At 39.9% G+C, this 26,506-nt stretch overlaps 1 protein-coding gene and 1 long non-coding RNA gene across 6 annotated transcripts in view; one reads left to right on the top strand and one right to left on the bottom strand.

Annotated features, from left to right (window-relative positions):
- MFSD1 (major facilitator superfamily domain containing 1) overlaps window positions 1-7,800 on the bottom strand; it is a 26,734-nt gene extending 18,934 nt beyond the window's left edge. For 2 of the 4 annotated variants that reach the window (XM_063105280.1, XM_063105289.1), the window contains exons 1-6: window positions 7,545-7,800; window positions 5,480-5,532; window positions 4,387-4,499; window positions 2,690-2,732; window positions 2,130-2,197; window positions 407-515 (exon numbers count right to left, since the gene is read on the bottom strand). In XM_063105280.1, the coding sequence (XP_062961350.1) occupies window positions 407-515; window positions 2,130-2,197; window positions 2,690-2,732; window positions 4,387-4,499; window positions 5,480-5,532; window positions 7,545-7,707 (549 nt within the window). In that variant the 5' untranslated portion in view covers window positions 7,708-7,800. The remainder of the gene's footprint in view (window positions 1-406; window positions 516-2,129; window positions 2,198-2,689; window positions 2,733-4,386; window positions 4,500-5,479; window positions 5,533-7,544) is intronic. The other 2 variants (XM_063105306.1, XM_063105298.1) reach the window with 2 other exon arrangements.
- LOC134383850 (uncharacterized) lies at window positions 7,042-26,506 on the top strand. 2 transcript variants are annotated; one of them, XR_010024210.1, is made up of 4 exons: window positions 7,042-8,329; window positions 24,236-24,296; window positions 25,671-25,772; window positions 26,355-26,506. It is a non-coding gene; the product is annotated as an uncharacterized LOC134383850 (long non-coding RNA). The 2 variants fall into 2 exon arrangements; XR_010024211.1 differs by having other exon boundaries at window positions 7,043-8,209.

Below are 26,506 nucleotides of genomic sequence, written 5' to 3'. Positions count from 1 at the left end.
CATAAAGTTAAAAGTAAAGTAGATGGGCTACCCCATTGCAGAGCAAGCTTCCAGTCAATGAAAATGTGCAAGCAGAACCTGGAGGGCCGTATGTGGAGACTTTTATAGCAGGGATGCCAAAAATTGGTAAGAAATTAGACAACAAGACTTACAAGATCCCTCCCTATACTCAGATTCTTTGAATTAACGAATGTTCCGTTAGCCATTTTAGACTATTTACTAACTGAAACAAGGTTAGAAATGCCTTACCTTAAAGTAAATGCTATACTATGTTCTAGAGAAAGACATAAACTCAATACCTAATTTTCCATACACTTCATCCTGTGGTTTTTAAGAGATAACTGTAACTGCAAGATTCAGTCTTTTGCTTCCTATTTGGCTTCATTAGGGTTGTTATCATACTTACAATTCTAGCCATGCTAAGCTGGAGTCCAAACACCAGGTTTAATTCTTTACCTTTAAACCAACTCACGGCATATGTATTCTGGGCAACTGCTAAGGATTCCCCACCAATCCTAAAAACAGAAAAGGAAGAAAAGTCACAGCTTTTAAGGAAATACTATAGTTAGCGATTTTGACACTCTTTCTATCAAGAGGTGGGCTCTCCTTCCCCACTCCTGGAATCTAGGTGGGCTTCTGGCTGCTTCAACCAACAGAATATGGCAAAAGTGATGTTGTGTGATCCCAAGGCTGGGTCATAAGAGATGATACCTGCCTTTTCACTCCAAGGCACCTGGAGTCCTGAGCCACCTTTTAAAAAGGTCAACTACCCACATGCTATGAGAAAGCAAGGCACACAGAGGGGCCACGTATAAATGCTCCAGTTGGCAGTCCTAGTCTTCGAGGCATCCCAGCCCACACCAGACATGTGAGTCCATGAGCTTTCAGGTGACTCCAGCTCCCAGCCTTCCATGAAACTTCCCAGCTGAGGCCCCAGTCATCAGGGGCACAGAAAAGCCACTCATGTTACACCCGGTCCAAATTCCTGACCCACAAAGTCCACGAGCATAATGAAAGGGTTATTTTACACTGCCAAGTGTTGGAGTCATTTGATATGCCACAATAATAACTGTGATGGGCAATAAAAGGATCCTGGGCTACTGTATATCACCATTTATTCTATACAAAATGTTGATGTGGGGAGGGAGAGGGGTCCACACTTTGTGAAAACATAAAAATTCACACGTTTCAGGCCAATATGCAAAACTCTCCACCAGTCAATCCCCCAATTTACCTTATTCCGCATTCTCATGCTTCCTGGGTTTTAGTTTTCCTTCAGTGAGTTCCACATATTGACCATCCCTGCTGAAGACCTGCAGTTAGGAACTTCCTCCCCTCCACAGTCCTCTTCGCTCCTCTGTCCTAGTCCAAAAATATTTTCCCACCCTTCTGCTAATCTGAATCCCATACTTCTGTCAAGGCCCACTTTATCCATGAGGCCATTTCTGACCACATTTCTGGTCCTGAATCTCCTTCATATTTTTATATACATTTTGTTTCCTCCTCTCTCACTTGGAGCACTTTTGGGGGTACGTCACATACATCTACATGTCCCTTGTACCTATGAAAATGTTGAATAAGTATGCATTTAGGACTAAACAAGTTCTGCCGTCTGTGTTCCATGGGGTCCAGGGCTGGACTCAGAATGGGTTTTCTGAATGAACCTGAAATTCATACTACCAATCGGCCTACAGGTACTAGGCAGAGAAGTCGGCCTATAGGTATTGTGTTCATTCAACACTCCTGAACAGGGTTAGAAAGGACCTGCACATCACCCACTAGGAACGGGTGAAGTGTCCATGAATCACCAACTTACAAATCGATGGTCTATACATTTCTAAATGGGATTTTAATCACAGTCTTCAGTACAACAGAATAAGCAAAAAAAGAAAAATGTCACCTCTAGAAAACTATTTAATATTCAAACACCCAGAATTAACTATGACCACTCAAAATTGTTTCTTATTTTAAAGGAAAATTAAGACTACTAAGAAATAGTCTTATACATGTGATTAGATTCCAAAGATTTGAAGTAATTTCCAGAAGAGACAATAATATATATTTCTTAATTCTTAATAAACACTAAAACAATTTATATGTTAGGATAAATGAAATTATGCATAACTTACCCAAACACAAACCTTCCAAATTCCATCAGCCAAAAAGCATTAAATATTCCACCCAGAGCAAAAACAACCTATAATGTAGAATTTAATGCTAAATCAATGAAAATCAATGAAAAGCTAAATTCAAGGTATTCAAGAAAGTAACTTATGACAAATCACAATTTCTACAATGATTTGAATATTCCTTCTTAAATTAAATTTAAGAAGGAATTCCTTCTTAAATATTCCTTCTTAAATATTCCTTCTTAAATCTGTGAAATTAAAATATTAATGTTCATTTACTTCAAGGCTTAAAATACAGTTACACATATTAAACATGGGCACTTATGGGCCCCATGTAATTAAACCAGGCATTCATTAAACACATCTTTGCCAGTGGAATTAATTAGACAAGAATTAATTAGACATGGGGCTGGCCGGTGGCTCACCCGGGACAGCATAGTACTGATAATACCAAGGTCAAGGGTTTGGATCCCCAAATCGGCCAGCCACCAAAAAAAACATAAAATTAATTAGACAAAAGTCACTGTCAAGTAATCAATGAATGCTTTGGCCTTCCTTACCTGCCCAACGCAAACAAAGCAGCTAAAAATAATTGTGCCCCATCTGTGTGACAGAAAGAAAGAAAATTTCTTAATTTCTATTTACATTACTATTAGTAATCTTAAGTCTTTTTAGTAAGAGTTCACTTTGGGTTTCCTAGTCCCCTGTGCATTCCCTCCAAGGAAAGAAAAATGAAGTGTTCATCTGCCTCTGAAATCAGCAACTTTTTTTTTTTTTTTTTTTTTTGTCATTTTTGTGACCGGCCGCACCGCGCTCAGCCAGTGAGCGCACCGGCCATCCTTATATCCGCACTCTCCCGAGTGCGCCACGGGGTCGGCCCTGAAATCAGCAACTTTCCTAGGCTGACTGCTAACCTACAGAATTCTAGACTTCTGAGGGGATTCCAGAGGCTTTAGTAATGGCATATATTAGTTTAAGCCATTATCATCGCTTAAATAAAACTTATTCAATAATCTTCAAGAAGTTCCCAGGGTCTGAACTATTTAAAAATGGAATTTCTTTATAAAATTTCTATTAAGAGTTTAGTATTGACTGCAAAGAATTCTACGGTAAGTAGTTTAAAGTGGTTATAATTCTTGATGGTGAAAAACAATTTTTACAAGGACAAATATCAACCATATTAATACAATTACAAGTCTAACATTCTACAGTCTGAATATCTGCCTAATGTCCCCCACAATAAAAAAATTCCAGTATTAGAAGAGTCCTTCAAGGTCATCTGAGTAAACTGTACTTCTGAAACTTAAATCCTTCTCAAGATTTCTGTGAAATGGCCATACCATGTTCTACTGAACATTTTCCAGCACTGAAAAATCCACTATGGTCCCAAGACAATTTATGTCACCTCCTGTTAAGGTGACCAAGCAAACTCTTCATCACATTAAGTAGAATCTGTTCCCCTGAAGTTTCAAGCTAATTTTATTCCGAGACCAAGCAAAATAAATTTAACTCTTCCTTCATACTCTAACTCCTCAAAAATTTTAAAAGTTAGTCTCCAAGTCTAAACACTTACAATTTCTTCAACCCTTGTCCGCCAAACATGGTTTGAAGACTCTTCATCATCTTGGTCATTGCCTTCTGAAAACATTCCCAGTCTACATCCCTCTTAAGTGTCCACTAACAACATACACACAATCATAAGAATGAAAAGTGACAAAGCTTATAGTGTTATTCCTCCCACAGCATCTAATAGAAGGGGTCACAAAAAGTTTGATGCCCAAAGAAAGGCAGAAATAGAAAATCTCTCTGGGGCTGGGAAAAGCACGTACCACATATGTGCCAAATATACATATCTCGTTTAATCCTCTTAACCACCTTGCAAGGTAGAAATTATTATCCATATTTTACCAATGAGGAAACTGAAGCTCAGGAAGCTAAAAATGGCTCAGAACAGCTAGGAAGTTGAGCAAGTGGCAGCAATGGGATTCAGACTCTGGTTTCTCTGATCCCAAGTGTGGGCACAATTTATAACTGAGTTACGGTATTCCATCAGCACCATTTACTAGTCTCAGCCTTAAGTGAAATACCAACCAAGTTTCAAAAACCAATTCCAGAGATATAATCATCATTTTTAAAACTCAGGCAGAATACCAGTCAATACAGAGGTTTTACAGTTCTTTCGAGAAATACCTTAATCTAGCTCTGTATTTTCCTAAATCAGATGAGATTTACCCGTAAGGTTTTTTTCCAAGCTTACCGTATTCCGAATACTCGGTCTATCAAAAAGCCACCAAAGAAACACAAAACTACATTGGGCCAAGAATACCAGGCATACAGCAGCATGAATTTCGTGGTATCCACCTGCATATCCTACATGGAAAGAAAACAAAACTTTTTTTTTCCAAACAGTTAAGTTTAGCAACTAGCAAATTATAATATGATGATCTAAAATAGTAAGTGGCTATTCTTTCAGCGTTAGCACAAGTTTCTTAACCATTCACAAGTCACTAATTTCCTCATGAAAGGTATGGCCCCTGCCCTAGAAAAATGGTCACACCTGGGAACCCTGGGAACTTCTTGAGTCCACATGCCCTTTTCAAGGGCTTTGTGGATTCCACGATCAGACACATGCTACAGGGACCACCTCCGCCTACCTATATCTTCTATAATCTTATTCCCTCAACACCACCTGCACTGGGGACTCCTCCCACATAGAAAAGAATAATCTTAGCCTATCTAAGACAGGCTACCATCTCCATCTCCATCATCCAGCCTCCCCTGCCAGCTCCTACCTCCTTTCTCTTTCATTCTAGAATGCAAAGGACCAATCCTTTGTCCAAAGTTAAAAAACTTACAAAAAGAAAAAGATTATCTAAATACCCCAAAACTGGAAATATCAAATATATTTTTACAGTACAATACCAGACTAAAAATACTGACATGGACAATCCTCTGTAATCAGTATCCACATTTTAAAAACAAAATAACAACACAAAATACTTAAGAAGACAAAAAAAGCTATCCCACCAAATTATTTGTTTCAGATGATTAAGCAACGGGAAAATGAAATACAAACAAAAATCTTCTAATATTTTTAGCAACACTATGGAAATAGCACATAATTATTTAAGGTATACAAATTCAAATCACATGTGTGCTATAAATGAATTCTTTGTAGCATCTCATCTCAACTTAAGAACACTCCTTGCAGCTTGTGGATTTGGTGACTACAGATGTTAAAATGGATTCAGTGGACATTTCAGCCTAGGCAACCTGAGAGCTGATGATGCCTCAGCAGCTACACCTGCTCCAAAGCACGCAAAAGAAACAAAGGTGAAAAATCAACTTACTTGTTTAACCTGAGTCTGAAGGGCAGCAGGATTATCATAGCAAAAATAGCTGCCTAGAAAAGGGAAGAGCAAATATTTTATCAGTAATATTGTCCATTTAAGAGTTAAGATTCAAATACTACTCAAATGGTAATTTTTAAAAGTTTATACTATGGGCTCCAGGGCTGACACTATGAACTTTTTTGGATCACTTCCTTCTCCACCTGTATTTTCTAAGTTGTAGCCAAATAACTTCCACAAATTAGTAGTGTGCATATACAGCAAATATTGGGAATCTGAATTAAGAAGTCAACAATCAACTGTTTTTCCATATTACTTTCACCATGCTTCCCGACTGTTATTTTATTAGCATCTGTGAAGCAGCTACATTTCCCCTATTTAAAACTACCAAAACACACATACATTAAAATTTTTACAAATATCCTTAGCAGTTTCCTAATAATGTTAGCTGAGGTCACCACCTATCTTGAGAAGAGGAAAGGCGTTTAGCTATTCTGACTAAACCAATACATGAAACGAGTTCTAATTCTATAAACAGAATAACCAAGCTCAAATAATTTAGCGAATACAGTGCCAGGAATGAAGAAGAGTAAAACTGAAGGCTGGCCTGTGGCTCACTTGGGAGAGTGTGGTTCTAATAACACCGAGGCCATGGGGTCGGATCCCATATACGGATGGCTGGTTAGCTCACTGGGTGAGCACGGTGCTGACAACACCAAGTCAAGGGTTAAGACCCTCTTACCGGTCATCTTAAAAACAAAAAGAAAAGTAAAACTGAGTTCTAAAGGATTAAATTAAAACATAATAAAGTCTTTTGAGGGATTAGAAAGAGAGAAGTGGAGATTTGAAATTCATGCACTCAGATTTATTTTATTGGTAAAATAATTGCCAGATTCTTTGATAGGCTACAAAAATCTCCTCCACTTGTTCGCTAACTCTCTCTATTAAGCACACGAAGCTTCTAGTTCAAAGGAACAAAAATTGTCATTAGAAAGGCATGAATGTGGCTTCTGAAACCTAGGCAGATAACCAGAACTTACCAAACCTAATCTGTCTGCTAGAGAAGGGACAACTGTTCTAAAGTGTTTTGTTGTTTTTCTTTTTCTTTTTTTTCCCCCCTAAACCCAGACACTTCCGGTTGCTGCTTTAATTGCTTGCAAGAGATTCAATGTCAGACTTTAAAGCTAATGGACGGAAATCATCTTTCCAAAAAAAAGGGAAGGTGGGGGTTAAAAAAATTCGCAAAGAAACCAAAGCCCCAAGCATCCTTTAGGTCTACTTATATATTCCAGCAGTAGCATCAAGTTATCCACCATAACGTTCCTAAACGTGCTGATTACGCAGGTTCTACCAAACTAATATTATCATTAGAATAGCTGCTGAATAAATTAAAAACTGTAACATACGAAGGAAAGACGTTTTTAAAATGATCTCAAGCACTGTCATCCGATTTCGTAAGTGACACCAACCGCCAAGCCTACCACAAGTGCATTCCAGTACGATTGCTTCACAGTGGCAGAAAGGAAGATTGAGAACACCCACTCACGGAAGCTATCAGCAACACACACGCATACAGCTTCCCAAAGACGATGAGAAACACGTTAAGACTGACAACAAAATCATTACAAAAAAAAAAAGAGAGAGAGAGATCATTTGGGGTTACTTGAGAAGGCGGGGAAGGGGTTAGATAATGCTTTCTGAATTTCTTCTGAGCACAGTGTACCAAGAGAGGAACCTTGAAGATCTAGAGATTCCTTCATATGTATGGCCCCAGAGGCGAGGTGCTAGCCTCTGGCACTTGTTGGAGAGCAAAGGAGCGGGACAAAATTCGCCCAGCTCAGTCCCCCGACCGCCACGTTCGGGACACCCAATAACCAGCAACGTCCCCAAGCCTGGGTGGGGCGGCGAAGGGTCAAGAAGGGAGGCCCAGGAGCCGCAGCCAGGAGCCGCAGCCAGAAGCCGCGCTGATGCCGCGTGGCACCGGAGAGGTGGCTGCGGATCCGGCTCCGAGAGAACGAGGGGAAGACGCAGGTTGTCATCAGCGCCGCCCACCCGACCTGCTCACCGAAGCCGAGGAAGCACATCAGCAGCAGCACCAGCAGCCGGTGCGCCAGGCGGCTGGGGTCGCAGAGTGCCGGCAGCGCCCGCGGGGCGGCACGGGCGCCTTCTCCCGCCGCGGCAGGGCCGCCCGGCAGCAGCGCCCGCGCCTCCTCGTCCTCCTCCTCCATCGTGCCGGCGGCGGGGCTACAGGCGAAAGCGGTAGCCGCTGGGGGACCCGGCAGGAAGAGCCGCCGCCAGAGCCCAGGCAAGACTCTGCGGTCACGTGCAGGCGGGCGCTCACGTGACGCCGCGGCGGGCCACGCTCACGTGGGCAGGATCACGTGGACCGGATCACGTGCGGGGCAGCTTGGCGGGAGGGGCGCGCTGCGGGCCGCCCTCCCCGGGCCAATGTGTCCCTGCGGCCGCGCCTCCTCCGGCCCGCGCCCCGCCTCCCCCGCTGGCCTCGTCGCCCGGTCCTTTCCTGCCCTGCCCACGCACACGCGCATTTCGGATCGGCGCAACTCCGCCCGGGCAAGTGTGGGCCTGCCGCTCGCCTCGGCACCCGACTCCTCCCGGGTGATCCGACCTGCGCTAGGAACATGAAGAACGCGCTGCCCTGTTCGCAGCACTGCTCTCCTCGGCGCCCTTGACTTGATGGAGCGCTTGCTGATGTGCCCAGCCGTGTGCCAGGTACTGCGAATACAAAATAGAATGAGACACGCTATCTGACCTCAAAGAGTTCAGGGTTTAGTTGGAGAGGTGAACAGAAACCGATACACGATACGATGCATGAACCAACGGATGTGAAAGGTGAGAGCAGCGGCAGAAATGGGCACTGAATTACAGAGAAATGGCCTGGGAAGGGCACTGGGGAAAGGGAGAACAGGTGCACAGTTCAACCAGCCTGAGGGTGGGGTTGGGGAGGGCACGACGCTGAAGCCCCTTGAAGTTGATACCTAGGTTAAAGTTAGTAAGAACGAGCCACTCGGGGTGCCGGTGGGAGGGCGGGCGGTTAGGAGAGATAATAAAGACAAGCATGAAACAGAACTGGGTGTGTTTGTGTTTGTACTGATGTGGGAAGGAGAGGAGGGACTCGAGCAGAAGCACTAAACCTGTTCCGTGAGGACCATGCAAGGATATCAAGGCTACAAGATTTGTGTTTTTAAAGATTCAGTCTGACAACACAGCATTTTCAGGGGGCCCCCAGGCTTTGCCAACAGAATTTTGGCGGCAAGGCTAGAGGCTGAATGACTGAGATTATTAGGAAGGTGCCGCAGTAGTAAAGATTAGAGATGGCGAGGGCCTCTCACCAGAAACAGGGATGGTGCGCAAAGGAAACAGAATCAATAATTATTTAGGAGGTAAATGGGAATGACTTTGTAAGTGATAGCATATGAGGTCTAAAAGACAGGAAGGACTGGGATATGTCTCCCAGATTTCTAATTTGGGCCTCCAATAAAGATCAAAATGTAGGAAGAGAAGAACGTGGGAGGAGAGTGTCAGAGAAGATAGATCAGTTTGGAATGTGTTGCCTTTGAGATGTCTATACGTGTCTATAGGTGTCTCCACTTTCAACCTTCTGTCCTGTCTTCTGCTCCAATGGAGAAGCACCCAGTCTAGTGAAACTGTCTTGCCACGATGACTGACTTCATTCCATCTTTCCAGATACAGTGGTCACTTCTCTGTCCTCATCGTACTCGACTTAGCATCAGTTGATGCAGTTGATGCAGTTGCCCGCTCCCGCTGAGTCTGATACTGTACTTGCCTTGTTTTCGTCCCAGTTTACTGGACTGTCTCATTTGCTGTCTCATTTGTCAGTTCCTCCTTTCCTGCCGGAACTCTGGAGCTTCAAGGGCTGCAAGGCCCAGTTCTGGGCTCTCTTCCACTCATCCAGTCCCATAGCTTTAAATATCCTTGCTGTGCTGTCCAATAGGTAGCTGCTCACCACGCGCAGCTATTGAGCACTTGAAATGTAGCGAGTCCGAATTGAGTTATGCAGAAAGTGTAAAATACGCACCAAATTTGGAAGACTTGTATGAAAAAAAAGAATGTAAAATGTCTTCTTAATACTGATTAAAGGGCCGAGCCCGTGGCGCACTTGGTAGAGTGCTGCGCTGGGAGCGCGGCGACGCTCCCGCCGCGGGTTCGGATCCTATATAAGAATGACCAGTGCACTCACTGGCTGAGTGCCGGTCACGAAAAAATGACAAAAAAAAAAAAAAAAATACTGATTAAATGTTGAAATGATAATATTTTGCATATAGTGGGTTAAATAAAATACATTAAAATTAACCTGTTTTTACTTTTCTATGTGACTACTAGAAAATTTTACATTACATGTGACTAACATTGTACTTGTACTTATCAGTGCTAATTTATATGCTGATGCCTCTAAAATACCTCCGTTCCAGACTCCATTCTTGAGCGATAAGACTTCGGTTCCAACTGCTTATTTGAAATCTCCACAAGGATGACTAATAGGCATTTCAAACCTAACGTATCCAAATCAAAATCACTGAGAGAACAGAACTGTGGTACTTAGAGGTGGGAAAAGGGGAGGTGAAGGGGGTTCGGCCAGAAATTGGTTAATGAACACAAAGAATGCTACATTTTATAATGATGAATATGCTAATCCTGATTTGATCATCACATATTGTGCACAGGTATTGATATTCAACTCTGTACCCCACACACAGAAATAATCAATTATGTTTCAGTTGGAAAAGAAAGTATCTTTGAATAACACATGCTATACCTGTTCCTCCCTAAGTGCTCCTTAGCAAAGTAAATGGCACATCTCTGGTCTTCTAAAACATGTCTTGAATTGTGCTTACTCTCTGGCACTACTCCTCTTACCAGTATATCACCCAGACAGCTACAACAAACTTTTAAAATTTCGTTATTTTGCTTATTTTTAATGAGAAATACATATGCCTGGTATGATATTCAAACAATGCCAGAGAATAAAGTTGGAAATAAGTCTTTTCTGCCTCCCTGTGCCTAATAATCTTGCAAAGTAATCACTACTACCAGATTCTTTTTTGTTTTTCCAGTTATCACACACAGTTTTTTTCTTCTTTCACTCTAACAAAATAGCATAGAGATTGTCCTCGTTTTTTTAGCAGAGGTAAAGAATTCAGTGCATGGATGTATTGTACTTTATTTGGCATTTGGACATTTAATTCGTTTTCAGTATTTTGCTGTTACATACTGCTGTGGTGGATCACCTGCACAATGGTCATTGCACATATGTTGACTTAACTGTAGGATAAATTCCTAAAAGAGGAATTGCTAGGTCAAACAATAGGTATATTTTAAAAATTTTGTTAGTGCCAAATTGTTCTCATTAAAAGCTGTCCTTATTTACACTTCCACAAGCAATGCAAGGAAGAGACTTTGCTACACCATCCCTAATCAAGCTTGTTATCAGATTTGTGGGCTTTATAAATCTAATCCGTGAAAAATGGCTACCATAGTATAGTCTCAATTTGCATTTCTATTACATTGAAGGAGGTTGAACCTCTTTTATGTGATTAATAGCCATTTATATTTTCTAAGAATTCTCTAAATATCTTTTGCTTATTTTTTCACATGAGTTATTCAGTTTTTTTCTAATTGATGAAACTGGCTCTTTGTTGCTGACATGAGTTGCAAATATTTCTTCTGAATCTATATGGTATTTTTTTCCCATATAATTAATTATCTCTTTAACTTCAGGGGCTTGCTCCCCACACAAGATTTTCAAGAGCCTTACTTGGTCTTCTACTTTCTCTGTTGCATTTCTATGACATGTTGCCCACACAGCAATCAGAATGATCTTTTTAGTTAGTTTGAGGGTTTGGTTTGTCAAAGGATGATGAGGAAACCATTCAATATCTTAACTAAAAAGACAAAACTGGATTTATCGTGTAGTCTACTGAGAAAGAGCTACACTGGATAGGCAGTCTCTCCAGCCAGAGCAGGCTGTTGATGCTATATGAGGATTTGGGGAAGTATGGAGTTCGTGGATTTCAGAGGCAAAAGGGTTTGACATCATCTGTAGAAGAGTAGACATTCTGGTAAGACTGTTGTTACCCTGAAGTGAATTTATTGGAGGGAATCTGTGATTGGCTGACTTTCAGAAGGGAGGGGCTTTTCAAAAGGAGTTTAATTGAGGTAGTTGTTGATTAATTAGGTTTAAAACTGGTTCTAGGAGTGTGGAAACTTGCTTTAATGCTCTCAGGGTTTTAAAAATTATTATAAAAATGTAAAACCCAGAAAAATCATAGTAGTTACCCAAAAAGTCATGTACCCAGCAGTCCGAGCACCAGAGGAGGACACAAGAGCTTTTGAGCGAGTGCAAACTCCCACGATGTCACAAGGGAGAAGTCTCTACGTGGAGGGGCCTGCCCTCAGGAATTCAGGTTACTTGGTCACCTTAGAACCACAGCTGCATAAGATGTTTTCAATTAAGATTATAACTTTGTTCTTTATCTGACTTTTTTTTCTTGTTAAGGAAGGAAGGACATTCATTGCAGCTTTTTACAGCCTAAGAGGATGTAGAAAGAGGGCACATCAGCAGCCTGTGTGTTTCAATTTCTACAAACTTGTATATTCAGGGAGATAGACATTATCCAATTTTTCAGTTGTCTTTTCTCTGGTCTAATTGCACTAACTAATATGTCTAGTTCAATATTAAATAGCAGCAGAGATAGTGTGGATTCTTGCCTTGAACCTGGGATAAATACTAAACAGAGAAGGGGACATTCTTCCATACAGTAGAAAGCCAATTTTTTTTTTTTTTTTTTTTAAAGATGACCGGTAAGGGGATCTTAACCCTTGACTTGGTGTTGTCAGCACCAGGCTCTCCCAAGTGAGCTAACCGGCCATCCCTATATAGGATCCGAACCCGTGGCTTTGGTGTTATCAGCACCACACTCTCCCAAGTGAGCCACGGGCCGGCCTGAAAGCCAATTAATAAATGCAGAAGGAATGGTGGAAATAGAAAATCACTATTTGCCAATCATAGTAATTGATTCAGGCAAGAATCATTAATAGTTGCTAACTGGATGAATAGGATATATGCATAGTTTCAAAGTATCTCCTCACCAGAGACTTTCTAATTATAAAGGGAAGATAGATAGTGCAGAAACCTGGCACACACACGTTAACCAAGTGATCAAAGCTAATATTACCAGTATTGAGACAGGTAGACATCATATGCCTCCTGATATGCACTGAAACTGAAAAGAACACAACACCGTGTGGTATACCTAACAAAAGTTCATGCCTAAATCTGATCATGAGGAAACACCAGACAAACCCAAACTAAAGGACATTCTGTGAAATGCCTGTACTGCTTAAAAAAGTCAATGTCATAAAAGACTAAGGAACTATTCCTGATTAAAGGAGACTGAAGAGACATGACAACTAAGTATAACACAGGATCCAGGATTTCTTTGGCTATAGGAAACATTATTGGGACAGACAACAAAATCTAAATAAGGTCTATGGTGAGATCATTTGTATTCTATCAGCATTAATTTCCTGATTTTGATTATTGGACTGGTTATGAAAGTACTTGTTTTTAGAAAACACGGAGATGTTTAGAAGTCAAGGAATGTAAACATATAGTACACAGTGTTGTGAAAGTGTCAGAATCAGAATCAGAATGGAGTCGCGTTTGTTAAAACTCCTGACAGAGCCAGGGGAGTTCTCGTGCAGACGTGCCTGGTGACAAAAGCTATCACAAAGGACTCTGCAAACCCACAACCTTACACAAAGGCCACTGCAGACTTAAACACAAATATTTCTGTGAGAACATCTGCCTGGCAACTGCCTGTCCAACCTCAGATTGGCCTCACCCTTTTTATTGATCATTGTAGCTAAGGAAAATTATCTCAAAACAATTATGTAATACTCATCATTTTTCCTTTAAAAACCTTTGTTTTCCTTTCCTTTACCTCCCTGCAAACGCACATAGTTTACTATGGTATGCATGTACTAGGCATTCCCATTGCAATGCCCTATTAGTGATTGAACTCATTCTTTTAGAGAGCATTTAGGCTGACAGTATGTATATGCAGAGAAAGGATAAAACAAATGTGGTATCATGTTAACATTTGGGGAATCTGGGTACAGGATATATGGGAACTTTTTCCATTTCGACTTACTGATACCAGAGGAGAGGGTCTGGGGAGGTCGGATAGCCAACCTCAACCCACCCCATCCTCTACCGAGTTCTTGACTCTGCCACAGGAAAGAATTCAAGAGCAGAGTCACAGGAGAAAGTGAAAACAGGTTTAATGTAAAGAATAAGCAATATACTTCGTAGGGAAAGTGCATGCTGGCTCCAGAGAGTGAGCAGCAGCCACACTAAGTTTAATACAAAAGTAAGAAATAACATACTTCACAGACAAATGCAGGCTGGTTCGAGAGAGTGAGCAGCAGCCTGCTAAAGGCAAGTTTAACACAAAAAGTCAGAGATACGCATCTCACAGGCAAAGTGCAGGCTGGCTCCAGAGAGAGCAAGCAACAACCCCACCTTCTTCCTGGATTCTACTTGTATAGTTTGGCTATATACATTTTCATGCTATCTAATGAATATTCAATTGAGGGGTGGTCCCCGATTATGTAACAGGTTATGTAACATAGCCTTGCACATACATGCACAATTGGTCTCTTTGGAGCATGCTCATTGGTCAAATTCCACAGAGTACACCTAAAATTGCTAGGTGCTCTCTAATGCCTCCAGTGGAAGGTCATTCATAGGATAAACTCCTTTCTACTGAGTATGCTCAGCCACTGGACTTACATAAGTCCACCTCCTGCAGTCTCAGTCTCCAGTGTTGGTGCCCAAAACAGTGCAAGGAGCAACAGTAGCTCAGGAATCAAGAGGAGGGGCTTGAATCCTAGGCGAGTGGTTTGAGATCAGGGGAGTGACCTGAAACCCAAACCCAGGGGGACTAAGCACCTCCTATCTCATTACAACTTTCCCATAAGTTTGAAATTATTATTTATTATTTATTTTTTTTAAAGATGACTGGGGGCCGAGCCCGTGGCGCACTCGGTAGAGTGCTGCGCTGGGAGCACGGCGACGCTCCCGCCGCGGGTTCGGATCCTATATAGGAATGACCGGTGCACTCACTGGCTGAGTGCCGGTCACGAAAAAACGACAAAAAAAATAAAATAAAATAAAATAAAAATAAAGATGACTGGTAAGGGGATCTCAACCCTTGACTCGGTGTTGTCAGCACCATGCTTACCCAGTGAGCCAACCGGCCATCTCTATATGGGATCCGAACCCATGGCCTTGGTATTATCAGCACCACACTCTCTCAAGTGAGCCACGGGCCGACCCCTAAGTTTGAAATTATAACCATTGGACTTTGACTTCCTGAAAGCCTTGTACATCTTTGTATCTTAAGCACCTAGTACAGGGCCAACCTTGAAAAATGCTTAAGTGAATGGATGCATCCCTTAAATCAGGAGAGAGTTACGTCAGCAAGTCATGTAAGAAAGAAAGTTTATTGCCAGGGAAAACCCCTTTCTGCCCATTTCTACTAATTCTAACTGTACTGACCTATCATTAACCAACAAAATTGCACTTATAATTACCAAGTGATAGAAATATTAGAACAACTCAGGGTATAGGTATGAAAGAACGTTTACATGCTTAGTATTGCTTTTTATTGTATAACAAAACACCCAGGAACCACTTAGGTTTTATTCAGTTCCAAGGAAATAATTTTGTTTTCCTCATTTGTTAATAGCGAACTTGAGTCCTGAAGAAGCAGAATAAATAATTCACTGGGACTGCAATGCAAGTTAGTGACTGGACAAAGCTTAGACAGTAAATTACTTTATAGCCTACTTCAAATATCTTTAAAAGAAGGAAAGAGATTGCAAAAGATAATACATTATTAATATATATGACTATATTTCACTGAATAAGAAATTCATTAAAAATGCAGAACTCAACAGAAATATTGGGAATATATGAGGCAATATGACAACACAAATAAAGAGGTACGCATACAGAATTACGAAATGAGGAGAAAAAGATTTTAAAAAATCAATATCCAAATTAGATCATTGGAAGAACAGCATTAGAAAGCAAATATGAGCATGCTTCTACAGAAACACATGAGATTTCCCACTAGGAAGAGTAAAAAATTGGAAGGGGGGAGCTCTCACTCCCAGAGGTCAGAGCTGCCACCCCTCAGATCCCTGTGTGACTGTCAGGGCTGTATGTGCCTGAGTGTAATGTGCAAGAGTGTGTTTCCTTTCATATGCCAACCTCCATAATGGCACATTCTTATCATTGGTCTTGAAAACTAGTTAAAGAGAAGTGATCTACCCTCAATATTAAATTGGTGAGTATGTCAGGGCAAAGAGGAAAAAGCCTGACATGTTGGGAACAAAGATAGGTCCCATGCCTAGGATGAAATTCCATCCCAAATTGTCCCAGATTTCTAGCACCATTGATTAAATTTATGTCCCACACACTTTAATTTTTTTTAAAAAGCACATTTATCTTACTATGAATGTTTTTATCTGTGTATGCATTCTTCTCTCAATCTATTTCTATTTGCTTTCTTTTTTTATATGTATCCAACTCTATTAACCCATATGTTTTCTTATCTATACATTTATCAATTTACTACTATGGTGAATGGAAGTCTGTTTTACAGACCAATTGCAAAAATAAACTCACCGTATTTTCCTCCCTCATAAAAGGTGAAGGGAATCAGAAAGAAAAAGATAATATTACATTTTCCTAATAGGGAAAAAATTTTAAGGCCCCTCTAGCTTGGTTCAAGAAAAAAATATATATATATTAAGCAATTTTTAAAAACGTGTACATACTTGTGAATTACATATTAAGAAGCAGAAAGAAAAAGAATAAGAATATATGTTAAGAAAAAATTAACCTGTTGGGGGAACAGCTATAGGAAGTATACATGGACACTCCCCCTATGGGTTTACTCCTCCTGTGGATTTACTGCCTGAGCTCCGAGTTCATCCTTTTCGCCCACTGTGAAAAGTTTTTTTCCTTGGCCAGGGGCACGATGTTCAGCATTGTCAGTAGATGGCGCAAGAGAGACGTCTCTGGAAGACAGGGTCTTGCCTCTGGTTCTGGTGTGCTCGCCCAACAGCTCTCCACTGCCAGGTCCCTGCAGCACAGGTGACTGTTACACACCAGCCTGCTGTATTTTCCTAAGTGGAATATTTGGGGGTCTTATAGTTTTAATAGAAGAAATAAACATATGAAAACAGTGCTCTAACAAAACTGTGCAACAAAGGTAACTCTGAAATTCAAAGTGAGAAGAGGAAAGAGAACAGGATGAGAAACAGTAAAATAAAAATAATGAGCCCATTGGAATAATAGCAAGGAGAAGGGAAATAGGAGCATATTTGTACAGAAGCAGATTTTACAATTTGGAAAAATACAGTTTGGGTTTGCCCATCTGATGCCACCTCACCCTTTCATACCAAAGAGGGGCTACTTGGAATGAGGCAGAAATATAAATCAATATACACCCATGTCAACAGAATAGTGTAAAATCTTGGAGTAGAGGAACTTCCCAGGCTGTGATCCACTGCTGCCATCTACTTGAGCATGAAGGTCTGTGAGAACTACAACATGGCAGTCAATGTTTGGTTCAATTCATGCACCTAAACCCACACACACATGTTTATTATCTGCTGTGATCTCTGTCTATCTGGATCTGTAAATGAAGAGAAGTGACCTGCCCCAAACAGACTGCATTAGTGAGCATATCGGCAGGGCTGATCCATGGAAGGCAAAGATCAGTATCACACCTGGCCCCAAATGCCTTCCCCACCCACCTCCACCATTCCTGATTCACCCCAAACTTCTAGTACTAGAAATTTAAATAATGTCCTGGATTAGATGAACAAACAACACTGATGTGGATGACAGTTTTTAAAAGTTTTCTCTCTCTTACTAACGATATATCCTGAGAAGAGCACCGTAGCAGTTTATACAGATCTTCTTTGTTCTTTTTCTTATACCTGTATAATACTGCATTGTACTTAGTTCATTCAACCACTCTACTATATTTGGATATTTAATGTTTCCAATATTTTGTGATTACAAATCATGTTGTAATAAATAATCTTGCACATAGGTATTTTTATATTTTTGGAAGTGTGTCTTCAGGCTAAAGTGGGATTGCTGGGTGGTAAGGATTGAATTGCATCCCCCAAATTTTAGGTATTAGAAGCTTGATTCCCCACTGTGACTGTTAAGGGGGTGGGAAATCCTATTATGGAAATTGGAAGGTGGAGCCTAGATTCTGAGGACCATGCCATAATGAATGGATTAATAGTGGTTGTCATGGGCATGGTTCTGAGGACTTTAAAAGAAGAGCATGTGAGAGTCTCTCTCTCTCTGCTTCCACCATACCATCTCACAATATGATAACCTTGTGTCGCTGAAGCCACCACCAAGGAAGACCTTCACCAGATGTGTTCCCTGGACTTTGGACTTCTCAGCCTCAGAAACTATAAGCAATAAGTTTTTTTTTTTCTTACAAATTACCCAGTTCCACATATTTTGTTATAAGCAACAGATTTAGACTAATACGCTGGGTCAAAGGATAAATGCATATATAGTTTTGCTAAATATAGATGGTCTTCTATTTACAATGGTTCGACTTAAGATTTTTCAATTTTACTATGCATTCATCAGGGTATTAAATGCATTTTTGGCTTACGATATTTTCAACTTACAATAGGTTTTGCAAGACATAAGCCCATCATAGTCGAGGAGCATCTGTACTGTCAAATTTCCTTTTTAGAGGGGTTGTAGCACTTTGCATTATGAAAATACCTGTTTTCCCACAACCTCACCAGGGGAGTGTACTGTCAAACTTTTTTAATTTTGCCAATCTAAAGTGGCATATGATTTCCAGAAATAACGTGGAGAGATGTCTACAATAGTGGGTTTAAATTTTTAATGCAGAAATCATTAGCTTTTTCGATAGATCTGTTTAACTATTTAGATGGAGCATCCACCTCTGAATATTCTTTTGAATGTTCTCTTGTCACTCAAGGTAACATCTCTCTCACACAGCCACTAGAGCTGTTTGCCCAGTGGATGTCACTCTAGTACTGCTTTCAGAGGTAAATTCTAGAAGATGAATCCCTCCCAGTCGTATATTTTATCTTATTTTTTTTAAACATAAAATACGATTTAATAATTAAAACAGTATAGCAAATTAAATCTATGATGGAATGTTAACTCATTGGAAGAGGTGGAAAAGATGATTTCTTTTGTGCAACACAAGAGGAATGTCTATGGACTTGAACTAAACAAGAAATACAAATTTAAAAAATGGAATGTCAGCAACAATAAAAGAAACTATATTATAGATCAATTATTCTGCTTAGAAAAACTGAAAAACTGAAAAAAAGAAAGAAAATGGAGTTCATATATTTTAGGACAATAACTCTTTTAAAAGTCCACTCTACGGCCGAGCCCGTGGCGCACTCGGTAGAGTGCTGCGGTGGGAGCGCGGCGACGCTCCCGCCGCGGGTTCGGATCCTATATAAGAATGACCACTGCACTCACTGGCTGAGTGCCGGTCACGAAAAAACGGCAAAAAAAAAAAAAAAAAAAAGTCCACTCTATGTGTTCATTAGATAAACTAGGCGGGAGTTCCCAAAGGTCAAGTTCTTTTTTTAAAAGCCCAAGACTAACATGCTTAACAGGAGGGAGCTTTTCGAAGGGCTAAAGAAAGCCAATTCAACATGTTCTGATTTAAACAAAGTGTGTGGTAGTGTTAATCTGATAACAAAAGTCAGCTAAATTAAGAACAAAGTTATGGCAATGGGAACTAAACCATAATCATGTGGCTCTTTTTGTCCTTTGGCATTTTTGCTCTTTGATGAAATGCCTACACAGGTCCAGAGAACTAGAGAGAGTAACACTTCAACAGATCCCTTTGCAGCCGAGGGCAATGGTTTGTTCACTTAGAGCAGTTTCCAGTCGTTAAATACAAACAGTTTGACTTAGCTCTTGCAGTCCCTCTTTTAACACTGCCTTAAAAAAAAAATGATCTTTAAATGGATTTCTAAAGTATGATGCTTTAAAAGGGGGGGGGGAAGGTGAGGATAATCTTAAGGACCAGAGAATTTCTTAATTAGTTACTTCGTGGATTAAAGGGAAAGAGAATGCTTAGCAAATCTAAGGTATTAAACTGTACATCTTTAATTTTCATTATTGCTCATTTCAGAAAACAGGTAATTTTCACATTAAAAAGAAAGAAAACTTTAAGTTCACAGATTACAGCTATTTTTGTCATCTGTATCAGGCATGATGTTTGCTGTTAAAATTAATTGTCATATAGATGATAGTTTTAAATAGGTGTTTTATCAGTAGAGTACCTTATTTTATACCACAACATATCAAAAAAAGATTTAAAAAGTTTTAATAAAGACCACAAAGATTAGTTGAGTATAATCAAACTCCCCATTCTAGGATAAGCTATATATTTGGTAAACATAAGCATGACTAATAAACCTGATAACAAATGATACGCACTGAGTTCTGATATCAACAGTTAAATCTCTCCTTTTGACAGCCCTTAGCCACATGTGGCTAAGAACTGATCTCCATTCTGAATTTTTCTCTCTGCACTGTAGAAGCTCTGCCACACGTGGTCACCCATTGGCACAGGCCTGCTGGGCTCTTACAACCCTTGTACCAGTTGCAAGATAGCCCTGAGATCTTACTTATTCTCTTGTTCCAAGTTCACCTGTAGTGCAGTCTTCAGTCTTCACGAAGGAGTTCCTCGAAGTGTGTCCTCTTCCTTGCACTAGTCCTTGATAAACATTTGTTGTTAATTGCCTGTAACTCCGGGACTGGCCTGTCTCATTGCATTTGTAAGGCTCTATGGCTTTTGTGTGTTTCTAATTTGAGCATTTTTAATTTTATGGCCTTGGCTTCTCTTTTATAGGAGTTGCATAAGTAAATCACTCATAACTGAGAGAGATAGCATTTTGCCTAGAAGTTTTGATAATCTTTCAAAGGCTGAAATTGAAAATCAGTTAATAGTTCCTGAAGGACCTATTGCCATTATAGTCTGCTGCTGCATTGCAATGAGTAGGTTGAAGCAAATATATACTGTAAGATAACTGTATAGTAATTATACATGGGTAGTAATAATAGTTAACTTATGGAGTGCTCACTATGTGCCAGGCACTGTTTTAAGCACTTTACTTGTATTACCTGATTTAATTCTCAAAGCAACCCTATGAAGTATGTACTCTTAATACTTCCATGTTACAGATGATGAATTTCTAGCTATGTAAGTAGAAAAAGATAGAATGAAGAAACTGTAAGCCAGAGATTTCTGGAAAATGAAGGAACTCTACCAAGAGCAGGCTGGATGGATCAGCCCCAGTGGGTGCACAAAATACCCAGGTATCTCTCTGTATGGAGCCAGATGGAAGAGCCATATGTCCTGAGCCAGAAGCTCAGACTTGACACCCATCTCTGGGACAGCAAGCCTCCTACTGACTGTATGAATTAGACTGAGATAGTAAATAGTTGAAAAAAATTTAAAAAATAAAAGAGGCAGGGCATCCTGTGAACAGGACTTGAGGGCAGAGAGAGGAGAAGAAAGACTTCATCTCCATCTTGTGTGTAAGGCAGACTCCCTCTTGTGTTTGTGTGCACTGGGCCAGGCTGCAGCTTAGGAAGAACGCTCCTAGGAGGCAAGGGTTCCCCAGTGGGAATAAAACCCAAGTCATTCATTCTCTGTGTGTTTCTAGGGAAGGTGGTGCGCAGCATGCAAAACGACAGGGTAATAGTCCTTATGTTCATGTTTGATTTCATGCTTTTTATATAGAGAGAATTTCCACACCTACAGGCCCAACTTCCAAATCCAGCTCTTTGCTTCAGGGCTGTCGATAGCCACCAGAAGCCACTCAGCCTGTGCACAGTGTAGGCTGGAAGTGCCAGGGAATTAATTCCAGTTCGGGAGTTGGTGGATAAATATCACATCCCCCTTAACCCTTGAGTGCATAACTCTGAAGTGCATGTTCTGGCTCTGAGTTCTCCAGAAGAATTTTGCCCCAATCGCCCACTCTGGTAACTTATTTGATAATACTCCCTTTTAAGGACCATCATCCCTTCCCTTTTGAGTGTCTCCTGGTATCACCTCCTGTGTTGTAGGTCCCCAAGATCACCCCCAGGTTTGGTGATTTGCTAGGAGGACTCACATGACTTAGCACGTAGTCATGCTCATGGCATTGATTTATTAGCTAAAGGACACAAATCAAAACTGGCAAAGGGAATAGGTACATGGGCTAAGTCCAGAGGGAACCTCGGAAGTGTAAGAGTCCAAGAGTCTTCTCCAGTGGAGTCACCCAGGATGTGCTCAATTCCCCCGCAACGAGTTGTAAAAACGTGTGAAATATGTACTGGGGAAGCTCATTAGAGATTCAGTGTCCGAGGTTCTTAGTGGTTGCTGGTCATGGAGACAGCCTCTGCCTAGCATGTACCCAAATCCCAGACTCCCAGAGGAAAGCAGATATTCAGCATAAACCATATTATTGCCTACAGTTTAGGTACAGTGAGCCATTTTTATAAGGGAACAGTGGGAAACCTGAAATTCAAGTTCCCAGGTGCCAACCAAGGCCAACCTTGCAAGCAGGCCAAAGGAAAGCAGTCCCGGGCCTCCTATGTTAATTCTTTGTTCCACATCACCCAAATAAATTTCTTGCCTCTCAGATCCTTGTCTCAGGGTTCACGTAACCCAAAATAAAATTGGAGTATACCCCTCCTCTGAGATTACTGACCAGAAATCATATTGTAAGTTCAATGTATTTGGTTTTAAACTCCTCAATGTTTCCATCAATGGCATATGACAAATGTATGCCATTATGTAACCACCACCTCAATCAAGACATAAAATAGAAGTCACCCCCAAAAGTTACTTCAATGCCCTATTGCAGTCAATCTCTTTCCTCTACTCCTAGCCCTAGGCATCTGCTGATCTGGTTTCCTTCATTAAAGTTTTGCCTTTTCTAGATTTTCATATAAGTTAACTCATAGAATATATAGTCTTTTGTGTTTGTCTTCTTTCACTCAGCATAAGTCATTTGAGATTCATACATATTCTTATGTGCTTCAGAAGTTTATTCCTTTTTATTGCTGAGAAGGATCCCATTGAATGGCTATAGAACAGTGTCTTTACTCATTAACCTGATGATGAACACCTGAGTTCCTTCCAGTCTGGGCTATGATGAATAAAGCTATCAAGGACATTCAAGTATAAGTCTTTGTGAGAACATATGTTCTTATTTTTCTTGAGTGGATACCTGTGAGTGGGATGGCTGAGTTGTGTAGTAAGCGTATGTTTAACTTTTTAGGAAACTTCCCAATAGCTACTCAGACTGGCTTTGCCTTTTTGCATTTCCACCAGAAATGTACAAGACATCCAGTTGCTCCACATTCTTATCAACACTGTGTGTTGTCAGGTTTTTGTTTTGTTTTGTTTTTTATTTTAGCCATTCTACTGGATGTACAGTAATAGCTCAGGATAGTTTTACTTTGTATTTCCCTGATGACTAACAATGTTGATTGAAAAACTTTTCATGTGTTTATTTGCCATTCCTATACCTTCTTTGGTGAAGTGTCTGTTCAAGCCTTTTACCCATTTTTAAAAATTGGGTTGCTCGTTTTCCCGTTATTGAGTTGTAAGCATTCTTTATTATTCATATGAGTCCTTTTATCAAAATATATTTTGCAGAAATGTTTCCCAGTATGTGACTTGCATTTTTATTTTCTTAATTAACTCTTTTAAAATAGCTTTATTGAGATATAATTAATACACTGTATGATTCAACCATTTAAAGCATACAATTCAATGGATTTTAGTGTATTCATAGAGCTGTGCAACCATCACCACAATCAAATTTTAGAACATTTCAACACTCTAAACAGAAACCCCGTACCCATTAGCATTCACTTTCTATTCTTCCCATCCCCAGCCCCCTGCCAAACCTGGGTAACCACTAATCTATTTTCTATCTCTATAGATTTGTCTATTTGGAATATTTCACACAAATGGAATTGTACAGTATATGGCATATTGTACCTAGCTCTTTCATTTAGTGTAATGTTTTGAAGTTTCATCCATGTTATTGCCAAATAATATTCCATTGTGAGGATATACCACATTTTATTTATCCATTCATCAGTTGATAAACATCTGTATTGTTTCCACTTTTTCACTATTATAAATAAGGCTGCTATGAAATTTGTATACAAGTTTATTTGGACATATGTTTTCAATTCTCACTAGCAATGTATAAGGGATTCAATTTCTCCACATCCTTGCAACTCTTGTCATTGTCTTTTTTATTATAGTCGTCCAAGTAGGTTCGAAGTGGTATCTTATCTTAGTTTTGATTTGCATTTCCTGAGGACTAATGATAATGAGCATCTTTTCATGTACTTAATGATTTTGTATATCTTATTTAGAGAAATGACTATTCAGATCCTTTGCCCATTTTAAATTAGGTTGGCCTTTTATTATTGAAATGTAAAAGTTCTTTATATATTGATTCAAGTTCCTTATCAAACACATGATCTACAAATATTTTCCCCCATTTTGTAGATTTTGACTCTATTTTTTACAGCACAAAAATGTTCAATTTTGATAAAGTCCAATTCATCAACTTTTCTTTTGTCACTTATAGGCCCTAACCAGACACCAAATGTGCCAGTGCCTTGATCTTGGACTTCCCATCCTCCAGAACTGTGAGAAATAAATTTCTGCTGTTTATAAACAACCCAGTCTATGGTATTTTGTTATGGCAACCCAAATGAACTAAAACAATCATCCTTGTTGATTTTCTGCCTAGTTTTTTATATGTTATTCAAAGTAGGGTATTGAAGTCTATAATTATTATTGTTGAATTGTCTAGTTTTCCTTTCAGTTCTGTCATTGACTCATATCACCATTCTAGAAGTCTCATCTTCTGTCCTTTGAAGAGTATATGTTTAATTTTGATGAAGTCCAATTTGCCTATTTTTTCTTTTATGATTTCTGCTTTTTGGTGTTTTATCTGAGACATTTTTCCCTAAATCAAGGTGGTAAGATTTTCTCTTGTGCTTTATTTTGTAAGTTTCATCATTTTAGCTTCTATATTAGATATATGGTCTATTTCTAGTTATGTATATGGTATGAGGTGAGGGTCAAGGTTCATTTTTTTCTTTTTAGACCTTCAATTTCTCCAGCATTATTTATTGGAAATACAATTCTTCCTCCCACTGAACTACCTTAGTACCTGTATCAAAATTAATTGAGCTTATATATATGGGTCTACTTCTGAGCTATCTATTGTATTCTATTGATCTCTATGTCCAGCTTTATGCCAACATCACACTTTATGTCTAGATTAATGTAGCTTTGTACATTGTAAAATTGGGTATATCAGTGCTCCAACTTTGTTCTTCTTTTTCAAAACTGTTTTGGCTATTCTACATTCTTTGACATTTCATATAAATTTTAGAATTGTGTTGTTAAATTCTACAGAGGAGACCTATGGTATAAGAATACCATTAAATTCAAACTAAAATACAGATGAGATGGATATAAAATTATTAACCTGGAATCAATCCCCTTCCTTTTTGCAAGATTCTATACAAGGACTGAAAAACACCACAGAATCATAGAAATACTGTGATATAGCAGGGAAAAATATCTGAAGCCCTTGTCTGAGATTCAGTTTTGCCACCTGTCATCTTTTAACATCCCTGAGTTTTTTTGATGTATCCAGCTGTAAAACAGAATTAATAATTTTATCCACTCTTTTCTGGTTACAAAATTTAGTGATTTTAAATAATAACCAATTGTGACTATGTAGAGGAAAACACTTCATAATTGGGGAAGCCCTGTGAAAACGTGAGGGTTTATTGCAATACTAATGCTCCAAGATAATTTAAGTTCTTTCAAACTCCAACCAACTAATTTGGAAAGGAATAAAATAATGTATAATTATTTACTTGTGGCACAGCTTTCAGCAATTATATTTCTCACCAATATCTAACTTGCAATGTCTCATGTGCTCTCCAAGGTGAAATTCCCACCAGAGGAGGAACAGTGCCTAAATCTCTCTTGCCTTTTCCCAGGTAAGGTAAGCTGTGGCAACCCCATTCTCCCAGGAAAGAAAAGGAGGGAGACAAAGACGTCAAGGGCAAGATGACTCAGGAGGAATAGAGGCAAAGAGAAAGGTAGCTCATTCATTCCTTCCCCCCAAAGAATTGTGGCTCCCATGCCTCCCAGATCTTGTCAAATGCTCCTGCCTGGCTCAAGGATGGCCCGGGTTCTAGTCTAGCCCTAACACTAATTTCTGTGTCACCTTGGACCAATCAACTTTACCACTTTCTTGTTCATTTGTTCCTGCTATATTCTTTAGCTGTTAATATCCACCTGCATCTAAGACACAGGAGTCAGAAAGATGGAGATCAAATTGATAGGCTAAGGTATTACACCAAATAGGCTTATGTGCAGCAAAGACTCACACAACAGGCCTAAGCTGCTACTTGAAAAGACCTGCTTGTGAGGCTGGCCCTTGGCTGACATCTGAGAACATAGATTTCAGGAGGGTCCCCACCATTAACATAAGAGTGGCTCACTGTGTCTAAATTGTTTGTACAAACAATACGGTTTGTGTTGAATACCTGCTATACTTCTGGAAGCCTGGAATTTGCGCTAGACAGGGAGACCTATGTGATCAGCCCCCAATGAAAACCCTGGGCATGAGTCTCTATCGAGCCCCCCTGGTTGACAATATTTCACACATCTTATTCCAGTGTGTTGCTGAGGAAGTTGAGGATGTCCCGTGTGAACCCACAGGGAGAGGACTCTTAGAAGTTTGTGCCTGATTTCCTCCAGATTTCAGCCCATGAGCCTTTTCCTTCTGCTGATTTTGCTGTGTATCCATTCTCTTTAATAAATCATAATC

Source organism: Cynocephalus volans, chromosome 1 (assembly GCF_027409185.1).
Source record: "Cynocephalus volans isolate mCynVol1 chromosome 1, mCynVol1.pri, whole genome shotgun sequence".
NCBI lineage: Eukaryota > Metazoa > Chordata > Mammalia > Dermoptera > Cynocephalidae > Cynocephalus > Cynocephalus volans.
The sequence above is the reverse complement of the archived record's forward strand: the minus strand, read 5'-3'. Positions and strand labels throughout refer to the sequence as shown.